We start from the raw sequence: 21,288 nt of genomic DNA, 5'->3' as shown, positions 1-21,288 counted from the left end.
CGTATTTCATTCTGACCCAGAACTTAACTTTGCAATGAATTAAAAAAAAATCGTAGTAAATGTATCAGGAGCTTGTTTCTGGTCAGTATTTGAGAGTATTTCGGTAAATATAAAATATATAACGTCTCCGCGCCGCCTTTGCGCGTTTAGTTTTTCTAGTATTTATCATATGTACATATAAAATATATACTCACAATGAACTTTCTGCAGATGTTTCAAATAACATAAAAAAAATTACAAATAATGATGATATTCCATTGTTTTAACAAACTGCCATATTGAATATTTAACATAATTCATTACAATGTTCGGTTCAAATATATAATAATTTCCGAGCAAATGGTAATTGGAAATGTTCGTTACTTTTCGTACAAAGAATTTCTAATTGCTTTAGTATTTTAACGTATTTCATTCTGACCCAGAACTTAACTTTGCAATGAATTAAAAAAAAATCGTAGTAAATGTATCAGGAGCTTGTTTCTGGTCAGTATTTGAGAGTATTTCGGTATATTTTGGGCAGTATTTGGGTGTATTTGGATTTGGGTGTATTTGGGCAGTATTTGGGTGTATTTGGGCAGTATTTTGGTATATTTGGGCAGTATTTGGGTAAATCGTGCCACCCTGGATCCAGAATGAGATAGGAAGACATGACGCAACATGCTTTTCTGGGAACTTATTTGAGTCCACCAGAATGGAAAGGACATTGTCATCCTGAACAAGCTACTGAAGGGACACAGGTCTGTCGTCCCCGACTTCCCCTTTTGTCGATGGGGACTTATAAATAGGTAGTTTTCGTCCCTTTAACATCTCCCCTGGAAGGGGTGGGATTTGCAGGAAAATGGGACCAACGCTTCTAGTTGTCGTTCTAGACGAATGATATCATTGGCCCCTTCTTGTCTGTCATGGATGATAGGGTCTGAGATGAACAGCAGACTGTAATTCCATAAATACAAAATTCACAACCTCCTGAATGAAGAGCCACTTTGCGGTACACACGCTAGATGCTAAAACCGATTGGCAAAAACATTACTATACCGAATAAAATAATTTATTACCATACATTCCATTTTGTTTTTTGACTTATTTTAAGTAAACAAAAATGAGTATGGTAAATTTTGTTTATTTATCAGCTGAAAATGCAAGTAGCAACTTTTGAACCAATGACTTTGCACTCTGAATGTGTGCGCCTCGAAGAAACTCTTCAGTTTATAGGTTATGAAAATAAATGTCCATGGGATCATAAGTGAGTAGGGCTTTGCAAACACGTTTTTCTTAAGAGGAATAGGATTCTGCGAGCTGATACAGGCTATACGTACTTCAGCATCTATCACCGTTCTCATGTTGATGAAGTGAACGTTTCTTAGAGTTACATATATCCCTAGTTACCGGCAATCTTTAAGCACGCGCATCTTTGTCCGACCAGGCAAACGTTAGCGTAATTCTTACGTTTACGACTTGGAACTTCCGTTTGCGATGCATTGTTAAATAGAAAAAGAATACAAATGTAACAGGAGTAAAAATGGGTAACATATTGTGGCTGAATGTCTTCATGGCGGGAATAGCTGCTAGAAACGAGGTCATGTTTCAAAGGGAGTCTTTTAAAGTTACTAACCTGGTCACTTTCATAGTGTCTAGTTTCAAAACCGATCATGTCAGTAATCTAAGGAACTTTTGCCAGTATATCACTTTTTACCCTCTGGCTATTGTTTGTTTGTTTTTCAACATTAAGCTTGTGTCAGGCACCAGTTGAGTAAAGTAGGAGAAATAATAGGAAACAGTAGCATTTTCAGCAACTAAGCTTTTCGCGGTTTGCTCGGATGATGCCACAACGTAGACCTGTTAATGGCAACAATATTTAAAGACTCGTACAATTGTACAATTTATGGTTTGCGACGACTCATATATTTAAGTTACATTTTCAGATATAGTTGATCATAGGCAACATTGTACTCGAAACTTACTAACCATTGCATATACTCCATTTATACACAGAGCGTCGTGAATGGAAATAGTGGCATATATAACTGGCAAGTGAAATTCCATTAATTAAGAGTGTATCAAGTTTTGAGCGATTGTAATTTTCTTTAAAAATATATTATGTTCTCTCTGAGTCAGAAAGCTTTACGGGAACCTCTAAAACGTTGTTTGCTGCACTAATAAAGGTACACGTTGTTCGGGACCACTCCGATGGCCTAGTGGTTAGAGCGTCCGCCTCAGATGAGCGAGGTCGTGGGTTCGAACCCCGGCAGAGTCATACCAAAGACTTACAAAAATGGTACTAACAGCTACCTCGCTTGGCGCTCAGCATTAAGAGGATAGTGTTAGGACTGGTCAGCCTGGTGTGAGTATACTGGGTGGGATATCATGCTACGTGTCAGCGGCACGATGCCCCAGTGCTAGACATTACTATAAACTGCCACACTGCAGACATCGTAGCGATATGACTGAAAAATTTTTAAAGCTACGTTAAAAATCCTAATCACACACACACACACACACACGCACACACACTTCATCCTGATGTTGTCCCCATACATTTCTTTGCCTGTCAAGGTCCATTAAATAAGAGTGTATCAAGTTTTTAGCGATTGTTTTTTTTTCTTTAAAAGTCTATTATGTTCTCGCCAAGTCAATAAGCTTTACCGGAGCCTCTATTTGCTGCACTAATAAAGGTACACATTCTTCGGTCCACTTCATCCTGATGTTGTCCCCGTATATTCATTGGCCTGTCACACCTAACGCATGCTTTAACATTGCAAGAATGACTGTTTAGGGCTAACTTAACCATATATAAGATTGTGTATACAAAATAAGAGCTTTTTCATACATTTCTAAAGACCTGTTGTACTTTTATGTTTATTCAAGATAAAAGGGACTTTTTTGTCAGTTAGAAAACCAAACTGTTGGTTCGTTGACAGATACAAATTAAAATGTCGGGGTTGGGTGGGGTGGGGGTCTCGTAGAACTTAAATTCATTACAAAAGAATGTTTTGTGATATGTTACCTATGATTGACCATCTGTCCAGTATTGAAACATAATTATGCTTAAAGGAGAATCAGAGGAGTTATTACGTTATAGATAACTAAGTACCGATGGAACGTCGAAACAAAAATGGCGACTGTTTAAGATATGCGTGATGTAATGAAGGCTGATATCTAATCCTTAAACTTTGATCATAAATGTAGATGATTGAGGAGTTTCAGTGCCTGTCCGTACCCGTGAATGTTCAACCATTCACCTGTCTCTAGTTGCTTGTTATCTTCAGTCCAATGTATCTCGGTGCGGTCACAGGAAGGGGTGTGTGTCTCGGAAGCTGACTTAGACAGTTGATGTCCGAGAGCTTTCTTGATCGGCTGGACAGTTTGTGAAGGAGTCACTTTGCTTACTATAAAGTATCGTGTTAGATGCTGTCGTTCTAAGATACATACTATTTTCACCTCAGCATCAGAGTGGTAAAAAATACGCCAAGAATAACAGGGGATTAAGCCAGTGTCAGATCTGAATTCACCCCGGTAGTGGGAGGGGTATTGGACTTGAGTTTTGAAAACTGGACAGCTGTAATTAAAGATGATTTTGACTATGAAGATGGGCAGCATATTTGTCTTTGGAAGACTGCATATATTTCATATTTTATTAATGTTAGTTTTATTGGATTCCACGCCATTGATATTAGGTAAGTTACGATTTAACATCAAGCCCAATCAATACACACGCCTTCTTTTAAAACATTTATTTCTCCATTGCACCTAAGATGGATGCAATTTTCTTAATAATAATAATAATAACAATAATAATAATAATTTGCTCATGTATCATTTGGAATATGATTTTATATTAGTACTGTTCCTATATCTTCTCACCTTTCAAACTTCATGGATTAATTACATTTCAGTGGTGGGAAAAAAAGCAACAACGATAACCAAAAAGAACTCTTGTCGTGAATGGAATGTTACAATATTTGTCCATTTTCCCAGTTTGATACTTGTTCAAAGTATTTTTTATGTTGTAAACTTTTATCATTTTGTAGTTCTTATTAAAATTAAAAGAATGAAATCCCATGTAACAAAATCAACAATCTTCCCGAATTTAAACCGGTTTACCAGTCTGTAATCACAAAAGAAAAAGAAAGGACGTACTTTCAAAGCTACTCAAAAATGGATTTCGATTTATCTCAACTCATATGTTAATGTATATAAAATTTCGAATACTGAAGTTTTTATTTTCTTTCGAACATAGTATCTTCTAATTTCAATGAAATGTTATTTTAATAAAGGTCCTCTTCTAGCACACAACTACTAACCCCTCCCCCCCCCCCCCATATCCTGCCTGGACTGATTTTGTGCAATGTTAAGGTTGACATATTCATGATACTTTAATTAAAGGAGAAAGAGAATTACATGTATAAAAATTACACAACCAGCAAGATGCTGTTTTCGTCGTTCGCTTGTTTAATACTTCGATGGAGGAAAAAAATTGCTAAATAGAAACAACCAAAGGAGACAGACTAGCCCACAACAGTGAAATGGACCGTAACTCACTCAGAAACTTTATTATAATACTTGCGAACATGGTAAACTTGTCGAACAAGCAAACTCCTCTTGGTGCAATATTCCTGTGAGCTACTAAAGATGCATCCTAGCAACCATCGTACAACCTTGTTGTTTTAATTCAGTTTCTTTAATCGAATGTACGAATATCTACAGCCGAATATAATGTAGACTGTGTACAGTAATTAGGTTTTTATGTGAGTTTGTTCTTGTCTCATTTGGATAATCATCCAGCGTAACTTTGTGCCCGAAATGAATAGTACAGTGTGTGTGTGTGTCTATATATATATATATAAATAAATAAATATATATATATATATATATATATATATATATATATATATATATATATATATATATATATATATATATATATATATGTGTGTGTGTGTGTGTGTGTGTGTGTGTGTGTGTGTGTTTGCGGTTTAAGGCACCCATTGCTTTGCCTGCCGTGCACTTCAGATATGTGTGTGTGTGTGTGTGTGTGTGTGTGTGCGGTTAAGGATACCCGTTGCTTTGCCTGCCGTACACTTCAGATAACGAAGATAATATGCGATTCGCATTTTCAAACGATTTAGAGATGTTCATAAAGGACACCTTGAAATAAAGGACATATTTAGAAACCCATTTGCAAAATAAAATCACATGTTTTGTCTCTTTTAAGGACACGTGTTCCCTCACCCCCACCTCCCAAAATGAAAAAGAAAAATGGTGGTCTTTTTAGTTCTCCCTGTAGACATAATCTACTGCATTTTACCCACCAATTACAATTTCTTAATTTCAGATTTGACTAAACATGAAACATTCTCGGTTGTATGATTTTTGTACTTAAATTTGTTTTTCAAACACAAACCACCGTATTGTACAACACTTATAATTCTTTTCGGAATCCTCATTATCCTAATCAATCTCCTGATAAAGTTTCTCTTCTGAAAACTGAACTCTTCTTCAAACGTAGATTTTCCAAAATTCCTCGATAAGAAATTATTGATTCAGTAAGATAACTCTTGATAAGATGCGTGTATCATGTACTAGTAAGTTGATAAACTGTGATTATTGGTACCACACCGAGAAGTAACCGTGAACTTGTCCCTGATTAAGTTTACTGGTAAACAAATATGACAAGTGGCAGGTTCGTATCAAATCCACATTCACAGCCCTAATTCATCTATAATCCATTGTGCTATCTACATATGTATGTGTTTCTTAGCAATTCTTATTCATTTTAGAACCTGAATCAAACGTTCGCGTGAGTGATGATGATGCGTGAGTGAAGCTGTGTGTTTGTTCGCTTATGTTCAAAAACAATACATAATGGAATTCTGTAAAGTATATTTTTCTTTTCATTAAAATTTAGTACACTAACTAGGACACAAATTATTGGTTTGACTTACGGTGTCCTTGTACCAACATTTCAAGTTTGATACATGTGCTCCCGATCGTAACTGTCCCAGTCGTTGAAAATCACTGAATTTTCACTGTTTTCGCACTTTAAACTTCTTTCATTGAATGGAAGCAATCAATGAGTAACATTAAATATATTTGTTTGAAAGTGGTATGGGTTTTATTTATTTTCTCTGAAAGGGGGTTTGAGTGAGAAGAGGAATGTAATTTTTTCGAGCAAGAATATTTTATTTTTTCAGACTTCAGAGTAATTTAGTAATCATTTTCTTTTTTAACTGATACTGTTGTTTTAAAAAATGAGAGAAGAATGTATTTTTAACAATTTGGAGGCCGGACATTTTCTTAACAAAACATATATAACAACCCCAGGAACCGAACATTGAATGGTCGTCCCCTCAATGGCTAAATATAGATATTATGAAACTATCAGTATCGTAAGTTTCTTCGTGTCATCGTTTCATATAAAAATATTTGTTAAATATCGAATGCTGTACATGGACTGTCCTTTTGGGGTAAAGGCTGCATGCTACTTTCCATTTCATGATAAAATACGCTAATTTACTTTTATATTAGAATCATGTTTAAACATGTTTAAAAACGTAATCCTTTTCATAATTCAATCAGTCCAAGAAAAAATGGTCCAACTTAGAATTTATTCCGTCGCTGGTGGTTTTCGTTTGCGCAGAAAAAATGTTATAGAATATATTGTTATCGATTAACGTTTAAATAAAAGTTATGGTAGTTATTCATATTTTTAAATACAAAAAATTTATACTTTATTGATGTTTTCTATAGTCTGATAAATGAAACATTGCAAATATTGCATTTTCTATCTGTCACATCAGCAACTACATCACTTTACCTTTAAAAATAAGCATAGTTAAATTTAATCAATTATACGTATTTTAGAGGTTTTTGCGATGCAATATCATTTTGAAAGCTAAAAAAAACCATTTTCATTCACTATGTATGTTTTTTTTTTTTTTTAATTTTGTTTCAGTTTTATTTTTGTCACAGAATAACCTATAACATCCATAACATTTTTCTGTTGGTTGCTTAACAATTTTACCGTTACTAATTAAGAACTAATTAAGAAAATGTTTATGTACTACATGTTAATACTTACAAAGTAAACTCTTGTCTTCTAAACAGTTATTTTGATCGGATTTCGTTCAAAACATTTAAATACTTGACGTTAAGCTCTGACATTTAAAAATATATTTTCGAAAACGCAATTTTCAAATAAAAACGGTCTATTTGTGGCAAGTTTTGCATAATTGTCCATATGAGGCAGCAAAAACTGTCGATACATTATAAATATTCGTGAAATGATTCAAAGAGAAATAAAAAATATTAGTGTTGATATAAAAAATATAACTTCCGTAATGTATAATATACAATGAGCAATGTGAACTTCGTTACCACAGAAATGGACCTTTTGGTCTTCATCCGCCATTATTTTCATATTTGAAGGCTGAGTATGGCTATTTATCTGAAAACTTAGAAATTGTCAATTTTTCTGAGCTTTATAATTCTTTTTTTAATTTTGACCATTTTCCTGGAATTAGATGATTTTCACAACTTGGACCATTTTCCTGGAATTGGGTGATTTTCACAACTTGAACCATTTTCCTGGAATTGGTGATTCTGGCATCATTTTAAGGGTTTATTGTCGTATTTTTTTTTAATCAAACCACTGTTAAAATTTGTACATGCATTTTCAAACTTGCCTTATTAAGATTAAACTTAGTTTTATTGACCTACCAGCAGTAGGTTGTACCCCATATGCTACGGTAGGTATAAATCCTATGAAAATAATTCATCAGTTAAAAATAAATAACTTGGAAATCCAAGTAATCTAAAGCCTTGGGCTTTGAAAAACAAAACAATATTGGGTTAGGGGTTTTTTCTTCTTTTATTTTCTTTTTTTTTGTTGTTTTTTTTTTTTGTTGCTTTTCTTTTAAATAAAAAGTGCATCCCCGCGCTCCCCGTTTCAACCTAAATCGTCGGGGTCAAAGTCAGTTGCCTATATAACTTCGTCTTGTCATGATTATTAAATGAATGAATGTTATATGATGAGATCTCAAACGTTTTCAAGCTGTGTCTCAGAGGCCGATTATGTGTGGGTGGGGACAGATCCCCGGGGTCAATGTCAGTTGCATGTGTAACGTAAGATTAGTCTGGATCAGACTAGTTTATAAGCTGTGACCCAGGGACCAAGTTCTTGATGGTACTTGTAGACACCTGGGCATCAGTAGTGAAGGGGGTCACCCTACGGACAATGGGAATTAGCATTACAGGGACCCCTGGGTCACTCTACGGACAATGGAAATTTAACATGGCGAAAAATCGTGGGTCACTCTACGGACAAGGGGAATTTAACATGGGAATAAATCGTGGGTCACTCTACGGACAAGGGGAATTTAACATGGGAATAAATCGTGGGTCACTCTACGGACAAGGGGAATTTAACATGGCAATAAATCGTGGGTCACTCTACGGACAAGGGGAATTTAACATGGGATTTTTTTTAAAAATTTTTTTTAAAAAAAGGGGTAGGCAATTCAAAGACTATCTCTTTTCGAGAAATATGGCTGGCCCTGAAAAGGGCCTTTGGGTTTTATGTTAATGTATTCATTAACATAAATGGCACCGCATTGGTCTTCTTCTTGTCCTTAGGCTGCGTCTTACTGTTGGTCCGTACATCAGCACTCTTTTCAGGCATCCTTGTCTTTCGACGTAGATCCTACGTATCCACAGGCTGGTGTTGGTCCTGTGGACAACGGTCCACTTCGATCGGACATACATGAGCAAGTCTGTCCGAAACATCATGGAAGACACAAGGGTGGATGACTCAACTGTAGTCCACATCTTGAAGCGACGAGAACAGGTGAATCAATGCATTGAACGGCGCTTATTTATAGGCGGAGGAAAGATTGAAACGGATTGAGTTCATTTACCAATCCTAACACGCGTTACAGAATTCAGTCAGCTCGCATCCAATCCGAAGAGAGCAGTCTGTGACGTCACGTAGTCTATTTAGATTCGCTAGCGCTTGTGTGCAGTCAATCTATGCGACAGTGATTCAACATGACGGAAACTCAGAAAACGATCCATTGGGGTGCACCAGCAGGGGAGACTGCCCAAGGGAACTCCGACTTACTTTCAGAAGAGGTGAATTGGGATTTTGTGGATTTTCTCTCCTCGCAAGAATTTGTTCCGGAACCTTCGTTACCTTCTTCATTACCGCAAGTGGAAAATTTTAGACAGAGACAGAAAGAAGAATTGGAGAAATTTATACAACGACAAAAGGAAGCGGAACAGGCTTTTCTTCTACAGCAACAGCAACAAGAAGAAGAGGTAAGAAAAAAACAACAGCAGCAACAGCAAGAAGAAGTAGCAGCAAAGAAACAAGAGGGTGAAAATCAAACGGTTACGGTACTGTTGGACATTTTAGCGGAGTTAAGAAGTCTGAAACAAATGTATCAGACTTCTTTATCACGACCGAAGAGAATACGACCTTCCCGAGCTAAACACGTCAACCCTGTGACTAAGCCTACCGTACCACCCTTAGTGATTTCAACCCAATCATTATCATCATCATCAACATTACGCAGTCCAGAAGTAGGCCTTGGCCGTGGCAAAGGCATAAGGCAGTTAAAGTTGATTGCTTAAACTCACCCCTTCACCATGAAGAAAAAGGCCCTTTTCAGGGCCACCCACATTTCTCGAAAAGAAATACAATTTCAATTTGCCACTAACTCAAAAAACTCACCCATTTTACCCTTATGATACGTGTCTGTGTATGAGTGCGTGAGTGTAGCTTCTTATTTTAAAATCACAACTCAAAGACACTTACCTTATATCATTCATTTATTCTTTTCTCCATTTTTTACAATCCAATTCACAATTCACAACACAACACTTTAATGAAAAGTTCATTGATTTCTTCTTTTCTCCTTGTTTAGTCTCTCGGTTTTTTGAATTTCTTCACCGTCACACTCTTTTCCTCTTCTTCCTCCTCGCTTTCTTCCCTTCTTCTTTTTTTCTCCTGTTTCTTTTTCTTCACCTGTCTTCTTTCTTCGTCAGAAGAATCCCTCTCTTCCTCTGAACAATCCCTCTCTTCTTCTGAAGAATTCCTCTTTTCTTCTGACTCCTCTTGTTTCTTTTTTGGGCAATCTGGAGACCAATGTCCTTTTTCTTTACAATAATAACAGGTATCTTGACTTTTGTCTCTGTTATCCCCTGTTTTTTTTCTTTTTTGACGGTCTGGACACTCTGAAGACCAATGCCCTTTCTTTTGACAGATATAGCAAGTATCTTGACTTTTATCTCTAAAGGAAGGAGAGTAGTCCGTAGGCTGGTCTGAAGAGAATTTTCTAATGACCCCTCGCAAAGCTCTGACGAAACGTTCCATCTGGTCAGTCTCTTCCATCGTTGTGCTTGGTTTGAGAGTGAAATGAATAGTGAAAGGACAAGACAAGACACACACCCTTTTATAAACGCTGGTTTGCTATGACTATAAAGTAGTTTATGGTGTTTGAACTTGAGTCATTTGACTTTTTGCTTTCAAGATGAAACGATCCCATTCATTCGAGAAGAAAGAAGAAGAAAGTAAGAGGCAGAAACGTGATCTATCGCCTCGTACCAGGGCTGAAATCTTGGCACAAATTCATGCCAGTGATTTTGAAGAGGACATGAGTGAACCAGAATCCGAACCCTCTAAACCAAGTTCACCACCCTTAGTCAACCCTGAAAAGTACTATTCCATTCGAGAGACGGAAAAGCGCTCCTCTAGAAAATTTAGAACCACGGCTTACAAATACACTGTGAAGTTTAAAGATTTCAAGGCTGAAGTGCCGTTAGAGAAAGCAGAAGTGTTCATCACCGAGGTGTGGGATTCTTTGCTCACTTCACTCAAGCAGCAATGTCAACCCAAAGAAGACGATCGCTTGAGACTTTCCATACAACACGACGGTTTGAAATCCCCTGTTTGGATCGAGTTTAGCACCCCTGCAGAATTGACTGCTTCCAAAGTCATGGACAAGATTCAACACGTACAACAATCTAATGATCAGTTTGACATCACCGATGGTAAAGCCACACTGGACATGACCCACGTCTCTCCTCCTCAAGGGACAGGACGCAAAAAGATGTTATTGGTGGACGACCTTCGCAACACCAAAACGAGTCTCGTCCGAATTAACAACCCTCATGACCAGATGTGTTTAGCCCGTGCCATCGTGGTGGGACGAACCTATGCCAACAAGAACGACACGGTAGAATGGAAAAGAACCTGGGACACTATTCAACGTTCCGACCGAGCCAAACAACGAAATGAAGCAGAACTCCTGTTACAACAAGCCGGATTGCCCAAAGACACACCCTGTGGCATTCCAGAGATGCAAAAATTGCAAGATGCCCTAGCTCCACGATACACCTTGAAAGTGCACCCTCAAGAAGTGCGCGGACCTCTGTTGTTTCGAGGCCAAGACTTTAAGGACGGAAAATACATTCACCTTTATCATCACGATGACCATTTCGATACCATTACCAGTATCACTGGATTCCTGAGATATGTTTATTATTGTGAGAAATGTGACCATGGTTGTAATAATCGAGAGCAACACAAACATTGTGGATGGAAATGCTCAGGATGTTTGGCCTCTCCACCCTGTCTGAGCGAAGAACCAGTGCCTTGTTCCACTTGTCTGCGCACGTTTGTCAGCCCTAAATGTTACCAACAACATTTGAAGACGCAAGGTTCACAGCATAAATGTGCTTGTCAACTGCTGAGATTGTGCCCTACGTGTGAACAAGTCATACGTACCAATAATACCAAGGCACACGTATGTTCAGGAAAGAAAAAATGTCACATTTGTCACCACATCGTGGACTTGGAACACCAATGTTACGTGCAAAAATACCAACCCCCAGAGAAAGAGGACGGTCACAAGAAGAAAGGCAATTTCATCTTTTTCGATTTCGAATGCATGCAAGAGACTGGCATTCACATCCCTAATTTCTGCGTGGCTCATCGAGCGTGCGAGAAGTGCATTCAAGAACCTATCTTCAGTCATTGTCCTCACTGCAGCAAGATTCCTGGAGGGCGTGAAAAAATCTTTCGGGGACCAAACACGTTAGCCGATTTTGCCCAATGGGTCTTAGACCCCGTCGACAAGACGTGGAGCCAAGAGGACATCGAACGTTACGGAGATTGTCATCGTCATGCCACGGTGATGGCTCACAATTTCTCCGGATACGATGGACAGTTTCTTTTGAGATACTATACGGAACAAGGCACCGAGCGTCCTAAAGTGACTTTGAACGGAGCCAAAATCATTTTCATGCAAGTGGGACAAGTACAGTTTAAAGATTCGATGAGTTACTTGGCCATGCCTTTGAGTCGAATGCCTAAAACGTTTGGAATGACGGAAATGGCTAAAGGGTACTTTCCACACTTTTTCAATACGGAAGCCAATCAACATTCCGTTCTACCCCATTTACCCGAGGCTCACTATTACGACCCCGACAACATGCGTACCGAACAACGAGAAGCTTTCTACGCTTGGTACCAGGCTCATGCCTCGGACCCCTTCGACTTTCAGGAAGAAATGTTAAAGTATTGTCGTTCCGACGTGGACATTTTACGACGTTGCTGTGGAAAATTTCGAGAACTGTTCATGGAACACGGAGGGGTCGATCCTTTGAAAGAAGCTTGCACCATTGCCAAAGCGTGTTCCTTAGTGTACCGCCAACGATTCATGCCTGAAAAGACCGTGGCTGTCATCAGTCCTCAAACGACCCACTATGTCAAGCGTCAATACTCGGTCAAAGCCCTACGTTGGTTACATTACTTGTGCGACAAGGAAGACAAGTGGATTCAGCATGCCCGCAACGGAGGGGGCGAAAAGACCATCGGAACGTATTCGGTCGATGGCTGGGACTTAGAAAACCCCAAGATCGTGTACGAGTTTAACGGTTGCTTATTTCACGGATGTCCCGTCTGTTACCCTGACCGTGGTACTAAAAATCAGTTTTTGCAACGAACCATGGAAGACTTGTACCAGGACACTTGTCAGCGACGCCTAAAGTTAGAACAGGAAGGATACCAAGTGGTGGAAATGTGGGAACACGAGTACGATCACCGTATGAAAACCGATCCCGAGTTTAAGCGCCTCGTGGAAAGTTACCAGTTCGTGGACCCGCTGAACCCGAGGGATAGTTTGTACGGAGGAAGGACCAATGCCACCTGTTTGCTGTACCAAGCCGACGAAGAGAAAGGAGAAGAAATCAAATACTTGGACGTGTGTTCGCTGTATCCCTACGTGTGCAAATATTGTCGTTTTCCCGTAGGGCACCCACAATTGTTGACGGAACACATCGACCTGAAAAACATTCGACAATACGAAGGCTTGATCAAGTGCAAAGTTTTGCCTCCCACCAACCTCTACCATCCCGTCTTACCTCACCATTGTCAAGGCAAACTGATGTTTCCCTTGTGCCGTACTTGTGCCGAAACGTGCAACCAAGACCAACCTTGTCAACACACCCAGGAAGAACGTGCCTTGACGGGAACCTGGGTCAGCGTAGAATTGTTCAAAGCTCTGGACATGGGATACCAACTGTTAGAAGTGTACGAAATTTGCCACTTTCCCAAGACACAACAGTATCGCAAGGGTGATCCCAGTCAGAAAGGCATTTTCGCAGACTACGTGGATGCCTTTTTGAAACTGAAGCAAGAAGCCAGTGGCTATCCTTCCTGGTGTCACACTCCCGAAGACCAAATACAATTCAAAGAGAAATACTACGAACAAGAAGGCATCACTTTAGACCACATCGAGAAAAACGAAGGCAGGCGATCGTTTGCCAAAGTGATGTTAAATTGCTTGTGGGGTAAAATGGCACAACGACCGTGTTTACCCAAGACGGAATATTTGACAGAACCTTCCCGCTACTTCCAGATGATTCACGACAAAACCAAATACATGAAACACGTGGACGTCGTTCGAGAGAATTTGATCTTGGTCAATTACGAAGAAGATCTGGACTTTGTACAAGACGACCCTTTTGGAAATGTCATCATTGCGGCTTACGTGACAGCCCATGCTCGCTTAAAATTGTACGAAGCTTTAGAACTGTTAGAAGAACGCGTCCTGTACTTTGACACGGACAGTTGCATTTACATCCATCACCCGATTCAACATCACCCTGACATCGAAGGAGACCGTTTAGGAGCCTGGACCGACGAGCATCCCGACGACAAGATTCTAAATTTCGTTAGTGGCGGTCCCAAAAATTACGGCTACGAATACCGGGACAAACAAGGAGAAGTGCACACGACGTGCAAAGTGAAAGGACTGACTCTGAATTATCGTACCAGTCGAGTGGTCAACTTTGGGGTATTGAAAGAAGCCTTGCAATCGGGAGAGGATGGAAACTTTAAAGTGACCACCTATCAACCGAACAAGATTGTACGTTTACCTACTCACCACATCGTCAGTCGACCTTTGGAAAAAGTCTATCAAATCGTGTACCAGAAGCGAGTTCGACTTCCCAATCATTTCACCTTACCGTATGGACACGTTGGTATAAAACATTGGTTGTAAGAGGATAGCCACCCACCAGAAAGATGACTTCGCCACAGCAAGAATCGAGTGAGAAACCCGATGAGAACTCCAAGTTCAAACCCTACCATTTTCCAGTCTTCTTACCTGACTATTGTGATTGTGCCCGTCGATTGGACACGTTTCAGAAATGGCCTACGGATAGGGAAGGATTACCTTCTTCGCATGTTTTAGCTAGAACAGGATTTGTCTACTTGGGACCTGAGTCAGGATTGGGATACGAGGTACAGTGTTTCGCTTGCGGAATGAAGTTACGAATGGATCTATGTATCTATAAAGATTCAGCTATTCTGGAACATACTCGATGGTCTCCGCACTGCCCTTACCTTTCTATGGCCTTTCCACCCATTACACTACGGTACAATGTTGACGGTACCTTAGAGACGGTACCTTCCGAAACAAGACATAAAAAACGTAAAAAAGGAAAGATGTACAAACTGGAGACTGCATTGCGACTAGTATAAAAAAGGGGCTATGGTCAAGATCGATAGTTCATTGTGACTACCAAGACCGAGCGAACAAGATGAATACTTTGAAAAAGACATCGTTCCAGTTTGGGGATTGTAAAAAAGTTGTATCTTCCTCTAGTGTGACTAATACTGGATGGATAAGACCCATGCATTGCGACGGAAAATGTCCGGAAGGAAACTGCGATTGTCCATGTGGTTACCATTGTAATTGCGTAACGGAGTTTGCAGACGAGTGCGATTGTGAGCCTTGCGATGGGACCGATGCTGCACGTTGTGACCTGAGCGATGCCGTAAAGCATCATGGGAACTTTGTTTTCACTGCCCCTGTCATGGAAAGTGATGCTGTGCGTGTCAAACCTGAGGGATGCGAAAGCGATGCCGCTCGTCCTCTTAGACATTTTACCGGGTTTAAAGGGGAATGTTCACCTTCACGTCTACCCCCCTACGGATGTCATCCAGCCCTGAGCAAACTCCTGTTCATGTCACCCAACCCTTATCGAAACGAACCTGTGAAAGACGAATATTCGTTTCCTGTGCGTTTGTCGGAATACTGCGACTTTGAAAATCGTCTTCAATCGTTCAAAGGAAAATGGCCAAAGTATCTGGGAGGACCGACCCCCGAAGAATTAGCCAGAGCCGGATTTTTCTACTTGGGCGAAGGAGATAAAGTCAAGTGCTTCAGTTGCGGTGTGTCACTTCACCACTGGGAACCGCAAGATTCGGCCTACGTAGAACATGCTCGATGGTCACCGAATTGTCATTACTTACCTTTAGTGGGACCGAGACATTGAAGAAACTTTTTACCATAATAATCTGTTCATGGATACTTTACAAGAGAACATTCGTGCTTTGCCTGTGGAGTTGAGAGAACGCATTTATCGAGAGCTGGTCAAAATACAAGTGAAACGTAAAGAACAATTGCATCCGTTACGTCACCGGTGTTTGAACCACTGGTACCTTCAGGCTATACAAGGACTGATTGAGTTGAAAGTGTTCCATTGGACAGACATTGATCAACGACCTCCTGGTTATAAAAAGGAATGGTTTGGTATTGACGATTCTATCTACTACATTGTAAACGTACTGCATCGAATTCCAGAGGAAGAGTTAACGAATTACCAACATCTTTCACGCAATGTCAACTTGGTGAAAGAGGAAACTTCTGAACGAATTGTAATGTGTAGATTAGTGACTCAACGATTTAAATTCGACACTGAAGTGAAACCATGTTTGTGCAAAGAGTACATTTCTTGTGTCAGACCAAAGAGGATTTAGTATGACCTATTCATGGATACTTTACAAGAGAACATTCGTGCTTTGCCTGTGGAGTTGAGAGAAAGGATTTACCGAGAGCTGGTCAAAATACAAGTGAAACGTAAAGAACAATTGCATCCGATACGTCACCAGATCTTTAACCACTGGTACTTGAATGGTATAAGAGAACTGATTCGTCAGAAATTCTTTCAATGGTCAGACATTGTTCAAAACTTTGAGGTCGCTAATGATCGACATGTTCATGATTATGGTTACTTCGAGATTCACTTAGTGCAATGCATTGAGGAAGACAAGTTAAAGGATTACCAACATATTTTACGTGGAATCTACTTAGAGGAAGAGGAAACACCTAAACGAACTCTCACGTTTCGGTTACAGTATGCAAGATTTAGATTCCCTACTGGAGAACGAAGATCTCTGGCTAGAAAGTACGTCTATTGCATCCGAAAAAAAGAGAATATAAAAAGAGGCTGCCATGCCACGGTTTATGTCACATGTCATCCAACAGATTCCGTGGAAGGAACTCAATGACCTATTCATGGATACTTTACAAGAGAACATTCGTGCTTTGCCTGTGGAGTTGAGAGAAAGGATTTACCGAGAGCTGGTGAAAATACAAGTGAAACGTAAAGAACAATTGCATCCGTTACGTCACCAGATCTTTAACCACTGGTACCTGAAGGGTATAAGAGGACTGATTCGTCAGAAATTTTTTCACTGGTCAGACCTTGTTGAATACTTTCAGTATATGAATGATGATGGGCTAGACGTTCGTAATTTTGGTTACTTGGAGATTCACTTACTGCAACGTATTGAGGAAGACGAGTTAAAGGATTACCAACATTTGTTACATGGAATCTGCTTAGAAAAAGACGAAACATCTAGACAAACTCTGACGTTTCAGTTACAGTATGTAACATTTAAATTCCCTACTGGAGAACGAACGTGTTTGGTTAGAAATTACCTTTATTGCTTCCGAAACAAAGACACTATAAAATCAAGTTGTCATGCCACGGATTATGTCACATATCATTCAACAGATTCCGTGGAAGGAACTCAATGACCATATTCAAACCGTGGATCATTACCATCAATTATTACAAGAACTATATCCATTCAATTTGGGACGACAAGTGGTGTGTGTCTTAGTGACTTGTTTTCTGGGATTTCGTTTACCAGCCGATTCCTTGTGGACTCTTTACGATCAGTACTTACCACCTCCATGGCCTTAAATGGTCACGAAAAACTCCTTTTGCTCAAAGCCTTGCGTTTTCAGCTGGATACTTCTCGACCTCAACAGGAAAAAAAGATTCGTCAACTTTTAGCGACCCAAGACGTGTATGACGATGTGTGTGTAGCTTGTGACTTACACCCTCATTGGACAGATGTTCGTGATTGGAAAAAGGGGGGTTTTGAGGTTTGGACCCAAGAAGTGGCCCAGTATGCACAAGAGTTGTTCAAGGAAAAAAGTTACTTTTCAACCTGTGTTAGTGACGGTGCCAGAAGAACCCGTCACCGAGAACAACCACTCGCTTCAGGACAGGACTGTCATGGACATTCCTGAAAGGTCATTCCGGGAGGACACTTGTGTGACAATACCTCATGTAGAGACTGTAAGAACATTACACACTGTCCCTAGGACATCTTGGTTAACCAAAACATGTTGTACAGACACTTGTTTATATTCCACTTTGATCGCTTTGCTGTGTTTTATATTCCTGTACATCACTATTTGGGTTGTATGTATTTTTGTCTTTCGTGTTCATATTTGAAACATTCAATAAACGTGTTCTGAAAAAGTATATAAACTCTTGTCTTGTTTGTTTTCGTGTCACAAGTGACATTTCTCACACTATGGCTACCTCTGCTGTCTCTGCTCCCTCTTCCTCTACTGTCAAAGTCATCGACGAACACTTAGATCGTGCCAGTTGGGAGGCTTTGTATCTTCGCCATCCCTTTAACATGCTCATTGCTGGACCTAGCGGTTCGGGCAAAACCGAATTCGTCAAACGTTTGATCGAACATAAACATCATTTGATCGATCGACCCCCTCAACGGATCGTGTGGTGTTACAAAGAGTGGCAATCGGCGTACAGCCTCTTGCGAGAAAGTCAAGGCGATTCCATCGTGTTTGTGGAAGGCATTCCTAAAGAAGACGACGGCATCGTCTCTGACTCCCGTCTAACCCATTTGGTCATTTTCGACGACATGTTAGGAGAAGACGAAGAAGAAATTAAATTGTGGTTTACGCGCAAAGGGCATCACCGTAATGCCAGTGTCGTTTACATCACCCAAAATTTGTTTCAACAAAGTAAAGCCCATCGCACCATCAGTCTCAATGCGCATTACGTGGTCTTGTTTAAAAGCCCTCGAGATAAATCGCAAGTGCAAGTCTTAGCCAAACAGTTAGGAACGCCTTGGCTGACTCAGGCGTACGACGATGCCACTCAAACGCCACACGCCTATTTACTCGTCGATTTGAAACCTACGACCCCCGAGGATTTGCGATTTCGTACCCACTTGTTTCACCACTGGTGCCAAGACGGAGGACCTGTCCTGTACACGTCTCCGTCCTCGACTTCATTTCACTCCTCCCATGAAAAAAATCTATAAAAACCTCAGACCCTTTTTCGTCTGTCTCACACAGTGTGAACATGACGTCCCTTCAGTCACATCTTCCCGTCAAATTGATTCGTGCCTTGTATGGCATCAGCCGAGAAAAAGATCCACAAACACGAGCCCGTGTCTTAGAAGCTAGTCTCAAAGAAGTCTTACGATGGTTCACGGTGACGGCACGTCAATTACTCCAAGGAATCATTCAGATTCCTCATCAAACCCAACGCTTTTTCGATCGAAACAAAGTTGCTTTGGTCCAACTGGCCGATCCCCGCATCGACACTCAAACCAAAAAACAAATCATTTTGAAACCTGGAGGGAGCGGTACTCTAGGAGGGGTCATCATTCGCTCACTCTTAAGATGGGATCCTAATGCCCCCAAAGTTATCCCCAAGACAAAAGTCCAACGAAGCCCCAAGAAGAAAAAGAAAAAGACCAGGTCCCCAAGAATAACTTCTCCAGTGGCGGGACCCTCCTCTTACCAGACACCACCACCATCACCCCGGAAAAAGAAAAGAAGCCCCAAGAAAAAGAAACAGAGAAAAAGTCCTCAAAAAAAGAAAAGTCCACAGAAGAAAACTATTCGCAAGAGAGGCACTTCGGCCAGGACGCAACCTTACACTCGCAAGCCACGACCTGCCACAACGTCTCCGGCAGCCTCACGTTTGTCCACTTCTCCGTTGATGTCACCAGGAACTGAAGAGTACTTGGAGACGTTGATTACACCAAGAACTTCTCCGTTGATGACCCCCAAAAGAACTTCCCCAGTGGCAGGACCTTCCCATTTAGCGGCAGTGGCTGCTGCTCACAAAGTACCTTCTCCCAAAATCAAAGTTCAAGAAAGATCGGGCATGTTACAAAGTTTACTGGATTTGTCCAAGCAAGAACTGGCTCGATTTAGTCCGTTACGTACCCCTGCACGACGTGTCATGCCTGTCCTCAAACTGATACGCCGTAAAGACAATCAGTGGCGACGCGTTCCAGTATTAAAAGACCTGTGACCAAGTCGGGGGTATCAGTGAACTTGTAAAAGATGTCACCTCCAAGAAGCCACAAAAGAAAGAGACAAAGGCAGACGCGTCATCCGACAAAGCGCTTAGCCAAGCATCAACGTTACCCTAAAAAAAGACACAGTCGTTCCAAGAAAAAGAGGCGTCAACAAAGGGGAGGATTCCTTGGCGATTTTCGGAAAAACATTGTCACCTTTATGACAAAGCGATAGTCCCAGAAAAAAAGATAAAAGGGTGTGCGTTAAGTCATCGACGTTAGTGTCTGTTCGGTGAATGTCCCGGAACCCACAAGCAAAAATGTCACCCTCCAGAAAACCCCAAGGAAAAAAAAGGAAAGGACTGCCACCACGTTTAGCCAAACATGGGGACCTGTTATCTGTCCTGTCCAAAGCTTCTCCACCCCTACGAAAAAAACTCATTCAAACGGCCTCCAAAGAGGTCATCGATACCGTGTGCGAATGTTGTTTGAACGTTTTGAAAGGCACGATCCCTTTGTCCAAACACCAGAAACAATGCTTAGGCAAACATCGTCACGTTCTTCGGAAAATGGTTCAAAAGAAAATTCCCATTCGTCAAAAAAAGAAGATGTTGGTCCAACGTGGAGGCATTTTACCTCTCTTGTTAGGCCCCATACTAAAAGGAGTCTTGGGAACCATGTTGGGAGGACTGATGGGAGCAAGATAAAAAGGCCTTCGGAAGTCCCAAGATCTCAGAATTCATCCCTGACAACCCCATGGAAGGACGAAAACTAGCTTTAGTGCCTTACAAACGATGGATGGAATACCATCGGTGGCAAGAACAACGCACCCCGCATTTACCTCCCAATCCCAATTTGAGCGAGATGTCCCAGTTACAACACGAATTGCAATCCTTGATGGATCGCCAAGATTTGTCCGAAACAGAAAAATCGCAAAAGTACGGTCAACTCTTGCAACGACTGCAACTCTTTCACCAGAAAGCTTTAGACGAAACAGCTTTACCCACTCTAAAAGATTTTAAGACCTTGATGAAAAGTCCAGCACCATCATTACCACCACCACTGCCACTACCATCCCCAAGGGTTACCAGAGATGCTACCCCACAAAGACCTGAGGAAGAAGAGATGCGCGAAGTGTTTCAAACACCGTCAGCAGCTCCCATTTCGAGTAAGATTGCAGGATCCTTGTTGACCCCGTCCCCCACACCCCAACGAGAAGAAATGAAAGCTTGGGTTAAAAAGATGATGTCCACGCCTTCTTCGACAGAAGTGAAAAAGAAAGAAGGGAAACCAGAAGTGAAAAAAGAAAAGAAAACCAAAGTCATTCCATTGCCACCTCCACCTCCACCACCACTACCTTC

At 40.6% G+C, this 21,288-nt stretch overlaps 1 protein-coding gene across 1 annotated transcript in view; it reads left to right on the top strand.

The window, feature by feature from the left end:
• The first annotated feature begins 3,297 nt into the window (after positions 1 to 3,297).
• LOC149777643 (scavenger receptor cysteine-rich domain-containing protein DMBT1-like) overlaps positions 3,298 to 21,288 on the top strand; it is a 162,965-nt gene continuing 144,974 nt past the window's right edge. The window contains exon 1 of the mRNA XM_089938703.1: positions 3,298 to 3,674. Within this exon, the coding sequence (XP_089794829.1) occupies positions 3,569 to 3,674 (106 nt within the window). The 5' untranslated portion in view covers positions 3,298 to 3,568. The remainder of the gene's footprint in view (positions 3,675 to 21,288) is intronic.

This window comes from Sinohyriopsis cumingii, chromosome 17, assembly GCF_028554795.1.
Source record: "Sinohyriopsis cumingii isolate HCF-2022 chromosome 17, ASM2855479v2, whole genome shotgun sequence".
Classification (NCBI taxonomy): Eukaryota; Metazoa; Mollusca; class Bivalvia; order Unionida; family Unionidae; genus Sinohyriopsis; species Sinohyriopsis cumingii.
Note: the sequence above shows the minus strand (reverse complement) of the source record. Positions and strands in the feature narration are given on the sequence as shown.